At 36.8% G+C, this 16016-nt stretch overlaps 1 protein-coding gene across 7 annotated transcripts in view; it reads right to left on the reverse strand.

The window, feature by feature from the left end:
* LOC126470093 (transcription initiation factor TFIID subunit 3) overlaps positions 1–14047 on the reverse strand; it is a 337538-nt gene extending 323491 nt beyond the window's left edge. For 2 of the 7 annotated variants that reach the window (XM_050097640.1, XM_050097642.1), the window contains exon 1: positions 13355–14047. In XM_050097640.1, coding sequence (XP_049953597.1) covers positions 13355–13520 — 166 coding nt within the window. In that variant the 5' untranslated portion in view covers positions 13521–14047. The remainder of the gene's footprint in view (positions 1–13354) is intronic. The other 5 variants (XM_050097644.1, XM_050097643.1, XM_050097646.1 and 2 more) reach the window with 4 other exon arrangements.
* Between the last annotated feature and the right edge of the window lie 1969 nt (positions 14048–16016).

Raw genomic sequence — 16016 nt, forward strand, 5'->3', positions numbered from 1 at the left:
CTTGGTCTCCCTCTACGATTTTTACCCTCCACGCTGCCCTCCAATGCTAAATTTGTGATCCCTTGATGCCTCAAAACATGTCCTACCAACCGATCCCTTCTTCTAGTCAAGTTGTGCCACAAACTTCTCTTCTCCCCAATCCTATTCAATACCTCCTCATTAGTTACGTGATCTACCCACCTTATCTTCAGCATTCTTCTGTGGCACCACATTTCGAAAGCTTCTATTCTCTTCTTGTCCAAACTGGTTATCGTCCATGTTTCACTTCCATACATGGCTACACTCCATACAAATACTTTCAGAAACGACTTCCTGACACTTAAATCTATACTCGATGTTAACAAATTTCTCTTCTTCAGAAACGATTTCCTTGCCATTGCCAGTCTACATTTGATATCCTCTCTACTTCGACCATCATCAGTTATTTTACTCCCTAAATAGCAAAACTCCTTTACTACTTTAAGTGTCTCATTTCCTAATCTAATCCCCTCAGCATCACCCGATTTAATTTGACTACATTCCATTATCCTCGTTTTGCTTTTGTTGATGTTCATCTTATATCCTCCTTTCAAGACACTGTCCATTCCATTCAACTGCTCTTCCAAGTCCTTTGCTGTCTCTGCCAGAATTACAATGTCATCGGCGAACCTCAAAGTTTTTATTTCTTCTCCATGGACTTTAATACCTACTCCGAATTTTTCTTTTGTTTCCTTTACTGCTTGCTCAATATACAGATTGAATAACATCGGGGAGAGGCTACAACCCTGTCTCACTCCTTTCCCAACCACTGCTTCCCTTTCATGCCCCTCGACTCTTATAACTGCCATCTGGTTTCTGTACAAAATGTAAATAGCCTTTCGCTCCCTGTATTTTACCCCTGCCACCTTCAGAATTTGAAAGAGAGTATTCCAGTCAACATTGTCAAAAGCTTTCTCTAAGTCTACAAATGCTAGAAACGTAGGTTTGCCTTTTCTTAATCTTTCTTCCAAGATAAGTCGTAAGGTCAGTATTGCCTCACGTGTTCCAACATTTCTACGGAATCCAAACTGATCTTCCCCGAGGTCGGCTTCTACCAGTTTTTCCATTCGTCTGTAAAGAATTCGCGTTAGTATTTTGCAGCTGTGACTTATTAAACGGATAGTTCGGTAATTTTCACATCTGTCAACACCTGCTTTCTTTGGGATTGGAATTATTATATTCTTCTTGAAGTCTGAGGGTATTTCGCCTGTCTCATACATCGTGCTCACCAGATGGTAGTGTTTTGTCATGACTGGCTCTCCCGAGGCCATCAGTTGTTCTAATGGAATGTTGTCTACTCCCGGGGCCTTGTTTCGACTCAGGTCTTTCAGTGCTCTGTCAAACTCTTCACGCAGTATCTTATCTCCCATTTCGTCTTCATCTACATCCTCTTCATATCTATAATATTGTCCTCAAGTACATCGCCCTTGTATAGACCCTCTATATACTCCTTCCACCTTTCTGCTTTCCCTTCTTTGCTTAGAACTGGGTTTCCATCTGAGCTCTTGATGTTCATACAAGTGGTTCTCTTATCTCCAAAGGTCTCTTTAACTTTCCTGAAGGCAGTATCTATCTTACCCCTAGTGAGATAAGCCTGTACATCCTTACATTTGTCCTCTAGCCATCCCTGCTTAGCCATTTTGCACTTCCTGTCGATCTCATTTTTGAGATGTTTGTATTCCTTTTTGCCTGCTTCATTTACTGCATTTTTATATTTTCTCCTTTCATCAATTAAATTCAATATTTCTTCTGTTACCCAAGGATTTCTACTAGCCCTCGTCTTTTTACCTACTTGATCCTCTGCTGCCTTCACTACTTCATCCCTGAAAGCTACCCATTCTTCTTCTACTGTATCTCTTTCCCCCATTCCTGTCAATTGTTCCCTTATGCTCTCCCTGAAACTCTGTACAACCTCTGGTTCTTTCAGTTTATCCAGGTCCCATCTCCCTAAGTTCCCACCTTTTTGCAGTTTCTTCAGTTTTAATCTACAGGTCATAACCAATAGATTGTGGTCAGAGTCCACATCTGCCCCTGGAAATGTCTTACAATTTAAAACCTGGTTCCTAAATCTCTGACTTACCATTATATAATCTATCTGATACCTTTTAGTATCTCCAGGGTTCTTCCATGTATACAACCTTCTTTCATGATTCTTAAACCAAGTGTTAGCTATGATTAAGTTATGCTCTGTGCAAAATTCTACCAGACAGCTTCCTGTTTTATTTCTCTCCCCCAATCCATATTCACCCACTACGTTTCCTTCTCTCCCTTTTCCTACTCTCGAATTCCATTCACCATTGACTATTAAATTTTCGTCACCCTTCACTATCTGAATAGTTTCTTTTATCTCATCATACATTTCTTCAATTTCTTCGTCATCTGCAGAACTAGTCGGCATATAAACTTGTACTACTGTAGGAGGTGTGGGGTTCGTATCTATCTTGGCCACAATAATGCGTTCACTATGCTGTTTGTAGTAGCTTACCCGCATTCCTATTTTCCTATTCATTATTAAACCTACTCCTGCATTACCCCTATTTGATTTTGTATTTATAACCCTGTAATCACCTGACCAAAAGTCTTGTTCCTCCTGCCACCGAACTTCACTAATTCCCACTATATCTAACTTTAACCTATCCATTTCCCTTTTTAAATTTTCTAACCTACCCGCCCGATTAAGGGATCTGACATTCCACGCTCCAATCCGTAGAACGCCAGTTTTCTTTCTCCTGATAATGATGTCCTCCTGAGTAGTCCCCGCCCGGAGATCCGAATGGGGGACTATTTTACCTCCGGAATATTTTACCCAAGAGAATGCCATCATCATTTAATCATACAGTAAAGCTGCATTTCCTCGGGAAAAATTACGGCTGTAGCTTCCCCTTGCTTTCAGCCGTTCGCAGTACCAGCACAGCAAGGCCGTTTTGGTTAATGTTACAAGGCCAGATTAGTCAATCATCCAGACTGTTGCCCCTGCAACTATGTACTAATTACATACTGTTAATTTAAGCAAGAAGCCATCTCAAGTTCCCACAAAATAACTTTATTACATATTTTCCAAGCAGTGTCTTATTCTACAGTTGAATGGATAATTCACAATGAGTACGAACTTAGATGTAGATTGTGGTACAGCACCATATTCATATAAAAAGGGATAAACAAATTTAAGATGGAAGCATGAACAAATTAAAACTGGCAGGTAGCTGCCTGTAAACAGTACTTTAGGCAAATGAAAAATACGTTAGACTGGGCAGTGACACTGCAGTAAAAATGCATTATATGTACTTATAAACCAAAGAAGCTTTGATAATATTCTTCAGGAAATAATGTACGGAAAATATCCCCACATTAGCATTTTTTATTAGAATGAGTGGGAAGGACACAGTTAGAACAATTAGTTGCAAGTAACACAAGGGGCAGACTACAGTGCAATTTTATTTAGGATACAGATTTGCTACAAACTCCTGAAGATAACAAGGTAGTAAGTTATAAAGTTAAACCACGTGTTTGGAACCAGTAAGTGAGAGTTGACACAAAAAATTTATCACTTCAAATTCTGAAAGAAAAGTAGGGGGATTACACATTTTGTATGTAAAATACACAATGCACATATCATGTATATTAGAGTCCATATTAAAGTCAAGAAATCCATACTGTACTTGATGACTGACAACATCAAATGGTTACCCACTGGTCTCAGGGCTTCCTTAAATAACACCAAAATGCCTGTAAAGGATAGGTATACTGGCTCTTTATTCCCCCCACCTCTTCGGAAACAAGATAGAGCGTTCTATATCTATTGGCATTTCCATTATCAGGCTGAGTTAAAGGTAAAGTACATACTCATTAAAACCTTACTCAAGTAAGTAATGCACAAGTGAAGTATACACACAAATGTGACATTATGAGAATAACTTTTACTGTAATTTTATTTTGGTGCATATTTTATGCACATTGGATTTCAACTGGGCTTATTTCCATCATTCATATGCATCACGAGTCAAAAGGGATGGACGATACTAGTACGTTAAATATTTCCATATTTTACAAAACTCATTTAATCAGTTGGCATGGGCCACACTCTCAGACTTGCTACAGAACTATTACCCATATCCACTGATAAACAAATTTTCCCTACAATGAAGCATATGCTCTGCAAGATAAGAAACTGCTGCTTTTTGTTTCTAGCCTATACAATAAATTATCAATTTTAGAGCTATTTTGCAAGTCATAAATTCACTTACAAAATCTGCTGTCACACAACCCATATCAATTCAGGCATGGGGTTACCTCCACAGTCTCAGATGTTATTGAATTTAGCACATTTTAAAAAACCCTTTTTTTTTTTTTACTTTGTCCAAAAAAGTACCTGGTTTGGGACACAAGCTGCCAAAGAGGAAGAATTACATTTCTTGAAATGGTCAGCTACTGAACCTGTGGGGGAGTACACCAAAGCATAAGTGACCACTGACTTTAAAGTAGAAATTCCATCTTCAGAAAAAAATAAATCAAAGGAAGCTTCCACATTACCTTTCTCAAACTTCAGTTCCACTGTTGAATCATGTGCATCTTACAATGAAAAAGTTTTAACTATCAGTAATTTTCAAAGAAAGGAATTTGGCACCACACTTCATCAGCAAAATGTATGGGGGACAACTCAAGAAATGTGAGATCTGTAAAATGAGTGTTTGGAAGATCAGATCTCTATTATGCTTATCCTGTAGAAGTAGTACATGTTTAAATAGCACAGTCATTTTATCTGGTAGATAAATGGGACTATTGCCACCAAAGTGCACAAAAAAAACTACAACAGTTGAAGGACAAAAAATGGTGAAAGTGAAAAAGTACATGACTCACAGTATTAGATAAACTTTTGTCGTATACAAGAAGGAATATGCTACAGTACCAATTGGAAAATCAAAATTTTATGCACTACAACCATAATGGGTGGTTCCACACTCACCTAGAGATGTCTGTTTGTGTGTGTAGTGTGCAAATTTTGAACTTTGTGTGATAACTTAGAAGAACTTACATGAATATGTGACATATGAGGCCTTGGTTGGTTGTGTAAAGCAAATGACCTTTAGACACAGGATGTGGAATATATGAGAGGTAACTCTTCACAAGTTACATATGCAATGTGGTAGGAAAATAAATTAAGTAAACTGTTGCCACTGACAGTTTCATTGATGGACTTAGGAAACAGAGTCAAAACAGTTAACACACAAACATCTAAAGAAACGGCAACAACAACATATGGCAGAAGCAAAGGGACGTGGACAGGCTGAAGAACTGTGTGCTTCAATGTGATTTTGCTGAGAACTAGTCCATGATTCTCCCACAAGGTGTGAAAGGGAATTACTGGGGTAATGAACAAGTTTCAATTTTTACAGGAGTGACATATTTTCAAAAAAAGACCACAAGTACTGCAGTTATAACTAATGACACAGGACATGACTCAGCACACGCATGTGCAAAATTCTTCAACTGCAGTCACAGGCACAGGAGTTCATCATTATTTCCGATAATGTTCCTAGTCACTTCATAAATTGTTACCACCTGTTTGTACTAAGTTGCTTTTGCCAATGGAGAGGGTACCTAGTGCTACTGAACATGAGAAGAGCCTTGTGATGCTGTAGGAGGCCTGTTGAAGCACAATTCTACAAAACATATTCTTTCCAGCCAATGTACACCTGCAATTCAGAACACCAAGGATTTCACAAGAGTGGTGAAATTGTACACATCTACAGCTCTCATTCTTTTGTCCACAAAAGAAACTGAAGGATCCTGCCAGCAGAAAAAGAAGAATGATCCAACAACACTAAATCTATCAAAAGAAATCAGAAGACCCATTTCTGGACTCTAAGTGATGGGTGAACTTATATTGCACATACTTTAAAGAGGAAGAAAGAAGAAATTTCATTTGTAGGCTAACACCTCAGAAACAGCAGGAGATGATTCAGATTCACATCCTGTGGAAAGGGCTGTTTGTGGCTGGCTTGTGAGTATGACTGCGACTGGTGGGTTGAAGAGATTATAGACATCAATTAGGAGTTAAATTAAAATTTAAAATAAAGTTAAATTAAATTGTTGTCAACTACCATACAGACCAGCTACTTGATATAAATTTCCAGCTGCAAGCCAACACCACCACAATCAGTGCTCACTTCCGGTTCATAATGTTTTACAGATTGTGAGTGAGTGCCCCAGTTCCTACTGGCTCAACAAGAAGGCATCACTCAATATCTAGCATGATACTGATGCAGTGGAACACATTTTAGTTCACTGAATAGATAATTTCAGTTCTAAGCAGAGTGCACATAACTTGTACGCTTCGGAACCTGTAAGTTTTTCCAATTTTCACATATATTTTGGAATCATTTAACATGTTTGAAAATGTGTCTCTTGCTCATCTTTCGGAACAAACCAAATCCAATATAAAATAAAACTAGCTTCTTGTTTCATGAGCCTGTTATTTGATAATGTGGTAATGGAAACTGGTTTGATGTACGGCAAAATTTTCAATTGTTTATCAAACCTGTTCAACTTAAAAGTGGAAGTTCTCCTTTTCTGTGAATGTAATACTATGAGGTACTACTCAACAGTATGAAACCAAAATTTTTGGGAGGCATTTTTGAAACACTTTTTTTTTAAACTTGGAAAAAAAAAATCATAAGGCTATAGCAAAAGAACTTTGACTCATAAGGCCAAACTGAAGATATCATTGTAATCGTAAAGTAATTAGCTTTCAAATAAAGAAACTAACAAAATATCCAGAACTGTTCCAAAGATACGGCATTTTAAATTTTTTTCCAAAAATGTGTAAAATGGTTCTCTGTTGCTTACGCTGAAAAATAGAGAAAAAAAAACTTTCTTTGAAAAACAGAAACGAAGAGAGGGACAAGAAATTTTAGTATGAAGGGGCACAAATTCAGTTTGGGTAATAATTGACAAAGCGATTGGTCATATAATATTCAAAGGAACCACCCTGGTACTGGCATTAAACAGTGTCTGGAAGCCATAGAAAACCTAAATAGGGATGGACCATACAGGTATCTGAGCCGCTATTTCTGAGGAAACTTTGTTTTGTATGAAGGGGAAGAAAAGGATAAGGAATAGAGAACAGACACTCCAACCCCCCCCCCCCCCCTCTCTCTCTCTCTAATGATGTAAAGACAAGTAAAAAAATGTGATGTTTTGCTTATTTAAAATATACCACTTGGTAACTTTTAAAATGTTGTCTGAATACACCTGTTACTGGAAAGTGAAGTCTGTTATGTGTAAACTCATTTTAAATGGGATTTTTAGAAGAAAAAACCAAACAGTTGTGTACCTAATTAGTTCAGCAGTTGTTGATTAATGTGCTATGCATGCAAGTCACAAGACTAGAAATTTTGGCTGGGTGCTAGAATGAGAACATGCATTATGTTTGTGGTTTTCTGCTTGGAAATGCACTAACAAAACACCATTACAATAAGTTTAACTAACAATTCATAAGGGTATGCAGTCAGTTGGCTTCTACAATGTCAAATACAATGTGAGTATTGCATGTCTACCTTTATTGTTCATTACAGGCTGAATGGCAAGCAAAAGATAAAGCTACTGACACCTAATCTTGTTAAACTTTGCATAATTGTCCAATTACCACCACAAAGCCACCCAATAGGCTACAAAAACTGACTCAAGGAAGCCATGTAGTAATATGTGAATAGATTACATACAGAAATAGCAGCAATACTTGTAACAGGTAGTACCTGGAATATGAAACTGAGTGATTATATTATGCCTCCTCGTGCCCCACCCCCATCTCCCTTGTATTATTCACAGTTGTGTGCCATATGTTCAATATAAGCCTAACTACTTATCAGAGATTTGTCTGTTTTCTGAAATTTTGGTTATTTATAATGATAACTGTGTTAAATATTGAGTGAATTGCATTAAATACTGAGTGAATGGAGACAAGTTGTGGTACAGATAAACCTTCTACATTTTAATATAATCCATTTTGGAGTCGAGGTAGCAGTTGTTGTTATACTGGTTATCACTGTTAGCATTCAACCGCGATTCTTATACATATATTTTAACAATGCGTTTCAAGAGACAATGCTCTCATCATCAGGTTGTAAAGTCTATGCCATGAAATTAAACGGACTAAAAAGACAAAATACCATCACAAATAGTTGGGAAGTCCATAGAGTAAAACAGAATTAGAAGTATATTGGACTGTGGGTCCTTGTCTTACATTGAAGTTGTTGACACAAGTCGATGGCCATCCCATAGCTACCAAATATGCTGTTGAACTGTGCCGGCTCGGGAGCTGTTGTGGACTGACGTGACTAGGTGTTGTGGCATGGTTACAGCCGTGTGCTTGATGGTAACGCTTTGCTATTGGGCGCCTTATTTCCTTACTGCATTGGTCTGCCATCGTTAGCCTCTCGCAACTCCATCAGTGACATGCTGCAAGCTTGAAGTCGCATACCTACCCTAAAATAATTCTAAAAACCCGCTAAAAAATCTCATTTCTTTAAAATTATCTTGTGCATTTAGAACATTGCTTTGTTTCTTTTCATGGATAGCTATCTCGAATTCCTCTAGTAAATCAAGTTTCCTCCCTTTCTTTTCTACATGCAATATTTCTACATTGTCTTCTATGCTATTTAAGGGATGGCCTGTTTCATATATATGGTTCACAACAGCTGATTTGTCATAATTTCCTAACCTGAACGCATCTTTATGTTCTTTATCCATAGCTATCCATGAAAAGAAACAAAGCAATATTCTAAATGCACAAGATAATTTTAAAGAAATTAGATTTTTTAGCGGGTTTTTAGAATTATTTTAGGGTAGGTACGCGACTTTAAACTTGTAGCATGTCACTGATGGAGCTGCAAGAGGCTAACGATGGCACACCAATGCAATAAGGAAATAAGGTGCCCAAAAGCATAGCGTTACCGTCAAGCACACGGCTGTAACCACGCCACAACACCTAGGCACGTCAGTCCACAACAGCTCCCGAGCCGGCACAGTGCGACAGCATATTTGGTAGCTATGGGACGGCCATCAACTTGTGTCAACAACTTCAATGTAAGACGAGGACCCACAGTCCAATATACTTTTAATTCTGTTTTACTCTATGGACTTCCCAACTATTTGTGATGGTATTTTGTCTTTTTAGTCCATTTAATTTCATGACATAGACTTTACAACCTGATGATTAGAGCATTGTCTCTTGAAACGCGTTGTTAAAATATATGTATAAGAATCGCGGTTGAATGCTAACAGTGATAACCAAACCTTTTACAACCAACTTTATCTCTGATATATAGTTTCAGGATTTATCAACATACAACTTTCAACCTAACCTAGCCCTTTGGCTATGCCACAGGCCACTGTCACCACAACCAAGTTTTCATCGAGTACCACTATCACATAGTAACACTGAATCTGTATATTATTTTTACATATATCAATAAACTTCTGAATATCCAAAGTGTTCTGTCCCTCTACATATTCAAACATACACGAAAATTAAGATTTGTAACAAATTATAATGGAAAACTAATAATTTTAAGAACATTGGCTGACAAGAACATATTTTAACCAGTAAAGTGGTGACAGTTCGTGATTTTATCACAGACACGACAACATCATAGATGATTTTTTTTTTATCACTTGATGATAGCTTTTTTATCAACTGAGGAGGGCTGAGATCTTCACCTAGTCACACGAACAGTTACTCTGTGACATTCCGTAACTACTCTCCACACCATATGACATAGGCCTATCGTTTATATACCCCAGAGGATGCAACTTAAAAGTTGCGAAACAGGTTGTATGCACCCTGTAGTCAATCTGGTTTCAAAACCCAGAAACAAGCTATCAGAATCATCTGCAACATAAAGAGGCAAGGTTCATGTTGCTCTGTTTTTCCTACTCTAAAGATACTGAACCTTCCATGCCTATATATATTTGAAACAATAGTTTTTTAAGAGAATATTTAAGAACCTACCATGCCTATCAGCTGAACAGCTCTGTGCACAATTACAAAACAAGAAATGGCAATAACATTCATGTCTCATATGCCAGAACATCAGCCTACCAGAAAAGTGTCCTACATAGAGGCACACACCTTCCTAACATCAAGTTGGTAAAGGAAGACAGCTTGTTCAAGAAAAAGCTGAAGTCATTTCTGATGGACCACAGTTTCTACTCCGTAAATGAGTACTTCTCAGAATGAAACAGAATTTTATAATGTTAATTTATGGCAATTATTTATCAAAGTGTACTAGTTGTACATGTAACTGTGTGTGTGTGTGTGTGTGTGTGTGTGTAATTTTCTAACTTTCTGTATCATTTATTGACCTGTCTTGTATCTGTACAAGATGTCACAGGACCGAAACTAAATAAATAAATATAACTGACTTGAATAAATACAGCTGTAGCAGACTATTGGACTTTCCACTCAGTTCTATATTTAATTATGTTAACACGGGCATTAAAAAGTGTTTGCTGTATGAACTAGCAATCAGTCACATATAAAGTAAAAATATAAATCAGACAGAGTAGTTTGGTGAAGATAAAACTGCACTGCACACTAAGCCAAAAGCACTATTACTTAGTACAAAAATGGTAATATTGTTATTTGAGCAGGATATAGCAAAATGAACAGAGATATGTAAATCTAAACAGAAAGTGTTTAACAGTTTTTCAGTTGTGGTTCTTCAGTTACTCCTGGTGTATTTGTTGCTCGAACAGTCCACGGGTATACTGCCGGTTCATAGTGTCCACTATGTGTTTGACACTATGAACCGGCAGTATACCCGTGGACTGTTCGACCAGTTTTTCAGTTTTCATGTAGTGTGTGATATTAAGCAATGTATTATAGTTAGATTGTCCAAACCAAATTCCCTAAAACTAGAATTTGGTATAGTAGGGACTTACAAGCCTAATTTTGGTGAGTTTCTGTACAATAAATCACTCATTTGACTTGTATGTTATGAAACAATACATTTCTGATTCTTTCACTTATCTGTTAAGCTTCAGTTCTGATTTTAATACAACCTATAGATTCTAAGCTTGTAGCAATAAAAAGCCAAACAGAAGAATACATCTAAGGAGTTACTTTAGAAGGTCTATCTGTAGACTTCTCTGGCATTGATATGCAATATTACTGAAGTATGTGAGATTATATGAAAGTATTTTTATGAAAACTACAAGGAAATAACATATGGAAAAAAATTAGGGGAAGGTTGGGCAGAAACAGAATACCGAGAACAGTATCACAGGAAAAGAACATGGACATTTGTAGATTGCATCCAGAAAACTGGAACTTGGATATTATTGCGAATCTGTTAAGCAGCTTCGCGCTTCATACATGATATAAATCATGGATCATGTGTGGAACACAAGACTTGACTACCTTAACAAGAATGCTGTTTGTAGACTAACACCAAACATCAGCTTTGTCATGTAACATAGTGGTGATGTAAGGTCATACATATGCAAACAGAAAGAGAACAAAACACTGCCAAAATTCCTTTTGCCCCTATATTTGGTTTTAGAATGTACATCATGGCAACAGACTGATTTGTAGTGTGTATGGTCCAACGTCTTACATTACATTGGAATGCAATAGCTTGCTTGACAGTTGGTTAAGCCAACAAATGTAAATATGAAATCTTGGACGTGGTAACATACTGATCTGTACATAGCCTGATGTCTAGGATGGGTTGACACACAACAGTTTGACTCTGAGTTGATGAAATTTCAGTATCAAATGTAAGAATAGTTGATTAATTTTGAATAAATCAAATGATTAGCACAATGTTTTCAGAATAATATTTTGGGCTAATTAGTCATTGAGAAAGACAATATTTACAGTAAAAAAACTGTGTTGTAAGTATGAAATGTAGGCATAGTGACTATCTACCTACAGTTTGTACAAAGTTCTTCGGACACCTGAGCATACTGACATTTGCTTGCACACAAAAAATGATATTCCAACAACCTAAACAATGCTGGATGAGAGCAACAAAACATGCTGGAGATACTTCCTCAACAGCACTTTGTGATTGTATAGTCATTAATACCACCCAGCAGGTCTCACTAGCCAATCAGGTAAAAAATAAATAAAATGCATTTTCAGATGTTCTTTCTACAGAAATAATGATCATACTCAAGAAAATAACACATACAGTTATTACTGCCTTGTCACCATATCTTGCTCATGCAAGCAAATTAATGGGAGAAAAAAATATTTACTTCCTGATCCTACTAACCCTATTTCATGCTTCCACAAAATTCTGAATTACATCTCAATGTAGGAATTGTCCACTAATGGAAACTACATATTCAATACATTATAGGTGCTGAAGTGTAGATATTAAGAGCACATGTGGCACAAACTACATAAATGTAGACATCTTTCACAGAATCCTTTTTTATCTTTATATGTCCCTGCCCCTGCAGTGCAGTGAAGGCAGTAGGCCTCTGTATGGCTTTTAGCCACCTCTGAAAAAACCTGTCTATTGTCTGCATTATAACACTGTCACTTCACTCAACTGCTGTCACTCATACAGTGTCAAGTTGTGAGTGTGGTTTCATTTGGATATGGGAATATTAACGGTCACAACTTGACAATTAAAACCTGCAGTACAGAAACAGTCATAGTACATGCCCTGCAGAAGCTAAACAAACACTAAAATGGTACTACTTGTGATATCTCCACAACTTTGAATGGCTGCTTTTGTTGTAATAGTGTTCCAACATATGACTGAACATTGTTAAGTTTATATGTAGGTAGCAATTTAAAAACTGAAACATAATTAATCAAATCCTGTGACAGTCAGTCATCTCTGGAAAACTTCAGTTCAGTCTGAAGTTAAATATTTTTTGTGTGCCATTAAATACATTCGCAAGTTCATGTCAAACAACAGAAACCTCTGATGGTTTACTCACACTGTGAATAAACAAATTCTCCAGATGTAAATAATATGTGAACTATTTTAGGTATCAAAGGCCCAACAGAACATATTTGAACACAATTATATCTACAAGCTGACCCCACTATCTCTGAAATAACTGTGTTCTGTATACTACTTAAAGTTACACGTGATGAAACTTGTAAGTAGTTTCCAAGTGGGACTGTCATGTCAGACGAGTGGCGGTTGGTTGCTATCATTGTATATTGAACACAATATTCCAGCCGTAATGTTATCAAAAGCGAGAACAACGTAAGATAAAACTAAGAAGTGCAAATGCTGCTGGACAGATTATTACTAATTCCTTCTCTTTAAGTGACATAATGGGTAACATTTGATGTAAGGGCTATACTTACAGAGCTCTGCATACCGGTGAGTGACTCGACCAAGTTCCACGAGATATCTCTGAAGAAGATCAATCATAATTTCCAGAGGTGTGCTCATAATCGAATTCCATCCAATGGTCTGACATATCAATGCCACTGCAACTTTCAGGGCCTTTCTCGAGAATTCATCACACATTATGGTTCCCGAGTACCAAACAACTGAGGAATTTTACCTTTGCAGTCCACTACTTTTCATCGTTAATCTCCACTTTCTTTTGAACTTTCATGCACTATACTACAAACGATATACAGGAAGCACTTAAAATCGTCTGGTTAAGAATTTCACGAGCACACACATACAGAATTGGAGATAGGTGTCTTCAATTTCTGGTTAAAATTTTAAAACGAGAATCATTTTCACATATAAAATTTTAAACAAATTTACTTTAACCATAAGGTTGATACAACCGAAATATGTACGGCATTCGAAACCCGTACAGTCAGCAAATTATGTGTAAACGTAATAACCCACGCCATGACACTTTCGCGTAACGCACCCACACCACTGTTGACAAACTACTCCTACTTCTCCCGGTAAAATTTACGTCCCAAAACACAGACACGCCATTCTATCAATTCCATCCATAACGGCAAAGTTTATCAAACAAAGATGTACTAGCAACCTTCTGTCAATCTTTGAATGGCAAGTACGTTCGATATAAATATGTTTCTCCATGAATCTTCATATTATTCTTGTACTGTTTATACTACTGCTGCATTTAACAGATGACCAAGGAATGTGTAACAAATGGTACGTCCCCTGGGTTTAGTACTGTCAAATATTCATCGGTTCGGCGGAGAGTTATTTTGATCCATTACTCATAGATTTATTAATAGCCAGAGAGTACAGTTTTCTTGTTATTAAGTGGAAGATGTGTAACGACATTAGCTATTATTATCCTTCCTACGTCAATAGCAAGTCATGACTATACAAACACGGTTTCCGAAATTCGGTTTTCGTCTTTCAGAAGATGTGTTGCATGTAAACATAGTGACAGACTGTGTCAGCGTTACAAAGTTGTGATTACACAAGCATTTTAATACAATAACAAATTAGCATTAGTATAGTTCCATAAAATGGGGGAAAGGGAACACAGGGGTGAATAGGTAAAAAATTAAGTAAAATTATTTTTACATGAAAATGTGTACGTTATTTTAATACATTTTAGATTAGCTATTGTCTAACACAAATATTTATTGGCTGATTTGACCCAGTTGGTAGTCATGCTGTTGTAGTTATTTCAATTCATTTTTATTTTCTATTAGCAGCGTAACAGCCTAATTTCTGGGTGAAGCAAGAAACTTTTACTATTGCAACAAAATGTAAATATTAATTTTATTCCTTTACTTTTATCCATTCTGTTACAGTATGATATGATATCTAGTTTCTGCAATGTTTCATTCATTATGTCATAATGATTTGTTTTAATAAATTGAAAATCATGTTTAAGGAAACATTTTGTCATTCGTCAGAGTGAAAAGGGACAATTTATTATTCACCTTGTATTAGTTATTACACAACAGAATCTAATTTCAAATAACATTTATAGGTTTGTTTGACTCCATATGGAATAAAATTCCTAGAACCTACAAACCTAACCTAAAAGGTAAGCATTATATTGAATATTTAACACATGAAATTCAGCAGCCCTTAAAAGATGTTTAGAGAGTTGTGTTTAAGAAAAGCAGCAGAGAAATACAAAATTCTCAAGTCAGTGCTGCCTAGACATCAGAAATGCATTGGATCAGATACACTAGGCCTACCTCTGAAAATTGGTGGCCAATCCATACTGCACGGAGAGGCGAAGATCACCTTCTGCAATGCTTAAAAATGTGTGCTGAATGAGGCTACCATCCTTTGGATCAGATACACTAGGCCTACCTCTGAAAATTGGTGGCCAATCCATACTGCACGGAGAGGCGAAGATCACCTTCTGCAATGCTTAAAAATGTGTGCTGAATGAGGCTACCATCCTTATGCATATGTTTTAGGATGTATAGTTAAGGCATATTTGGATTCCAAGGCAGAAACTATTTCTATATTGAAGGACAATTTTCCAGGAAAAAATTCAGCATATTGTTTTCTGGAATGGCACAAAGGGGACTCCTCAGAAAGGATGTGCCAAAATGTTAAGAGATCCAGAGCTGCAGTTAGTCCTGAAAACTTGAAAACTTATTTCATGAGGCTTGAAGACACCATAAAAGATGTGCCATCGTCAACTATTATAAACTATGATGAAACTGATTTATTTAATGATCCTGGATGGAAGAAGGACACTACGAAGTGTGGGAAAATATAGCCTGAAAGTGTAATGAACCCTCTAAATGACTGATTGGCACTAACATATTCTGCTATAAGCGATGGTGTACTTTTACCAGAATACAATGTACATGAGGCTTTACACATTTGTGACAACTGGACAACTGGGGGGCCAAAAATTGTCAGATATAATGGAAGTGCATCTGGTTAGTTTGACTACTATTGTTTTCAAGACTGGTTAAAAACAGTGATCACGGCATGCACTTCAAAATTACAAAGCCAAAACGTCTTCTTTATGACAACTTATCATCTCACTTGTCAATATACGCTATAGAGTTATACGATCAGAATGGCACTGTGTTTATCTTCCTA

The sequence above is a fragment of the Schistocerca serialis genome, chromosome 3 (genome assembly GCF_023864345.2).
Source record: "Schistocerca serialis cubense isolate TAMUIC-IGC-003099 chromosome 3, iqSchSeri2.2, whole genome shotgun sequence".
In the NCBI taxonomy this organism is placed as follows: Eukaryota; Metazoa; Arthropoda; class Insecta; order Orthoptera; family Acrididae; genus Schistocerca; species Schistocerca serialis.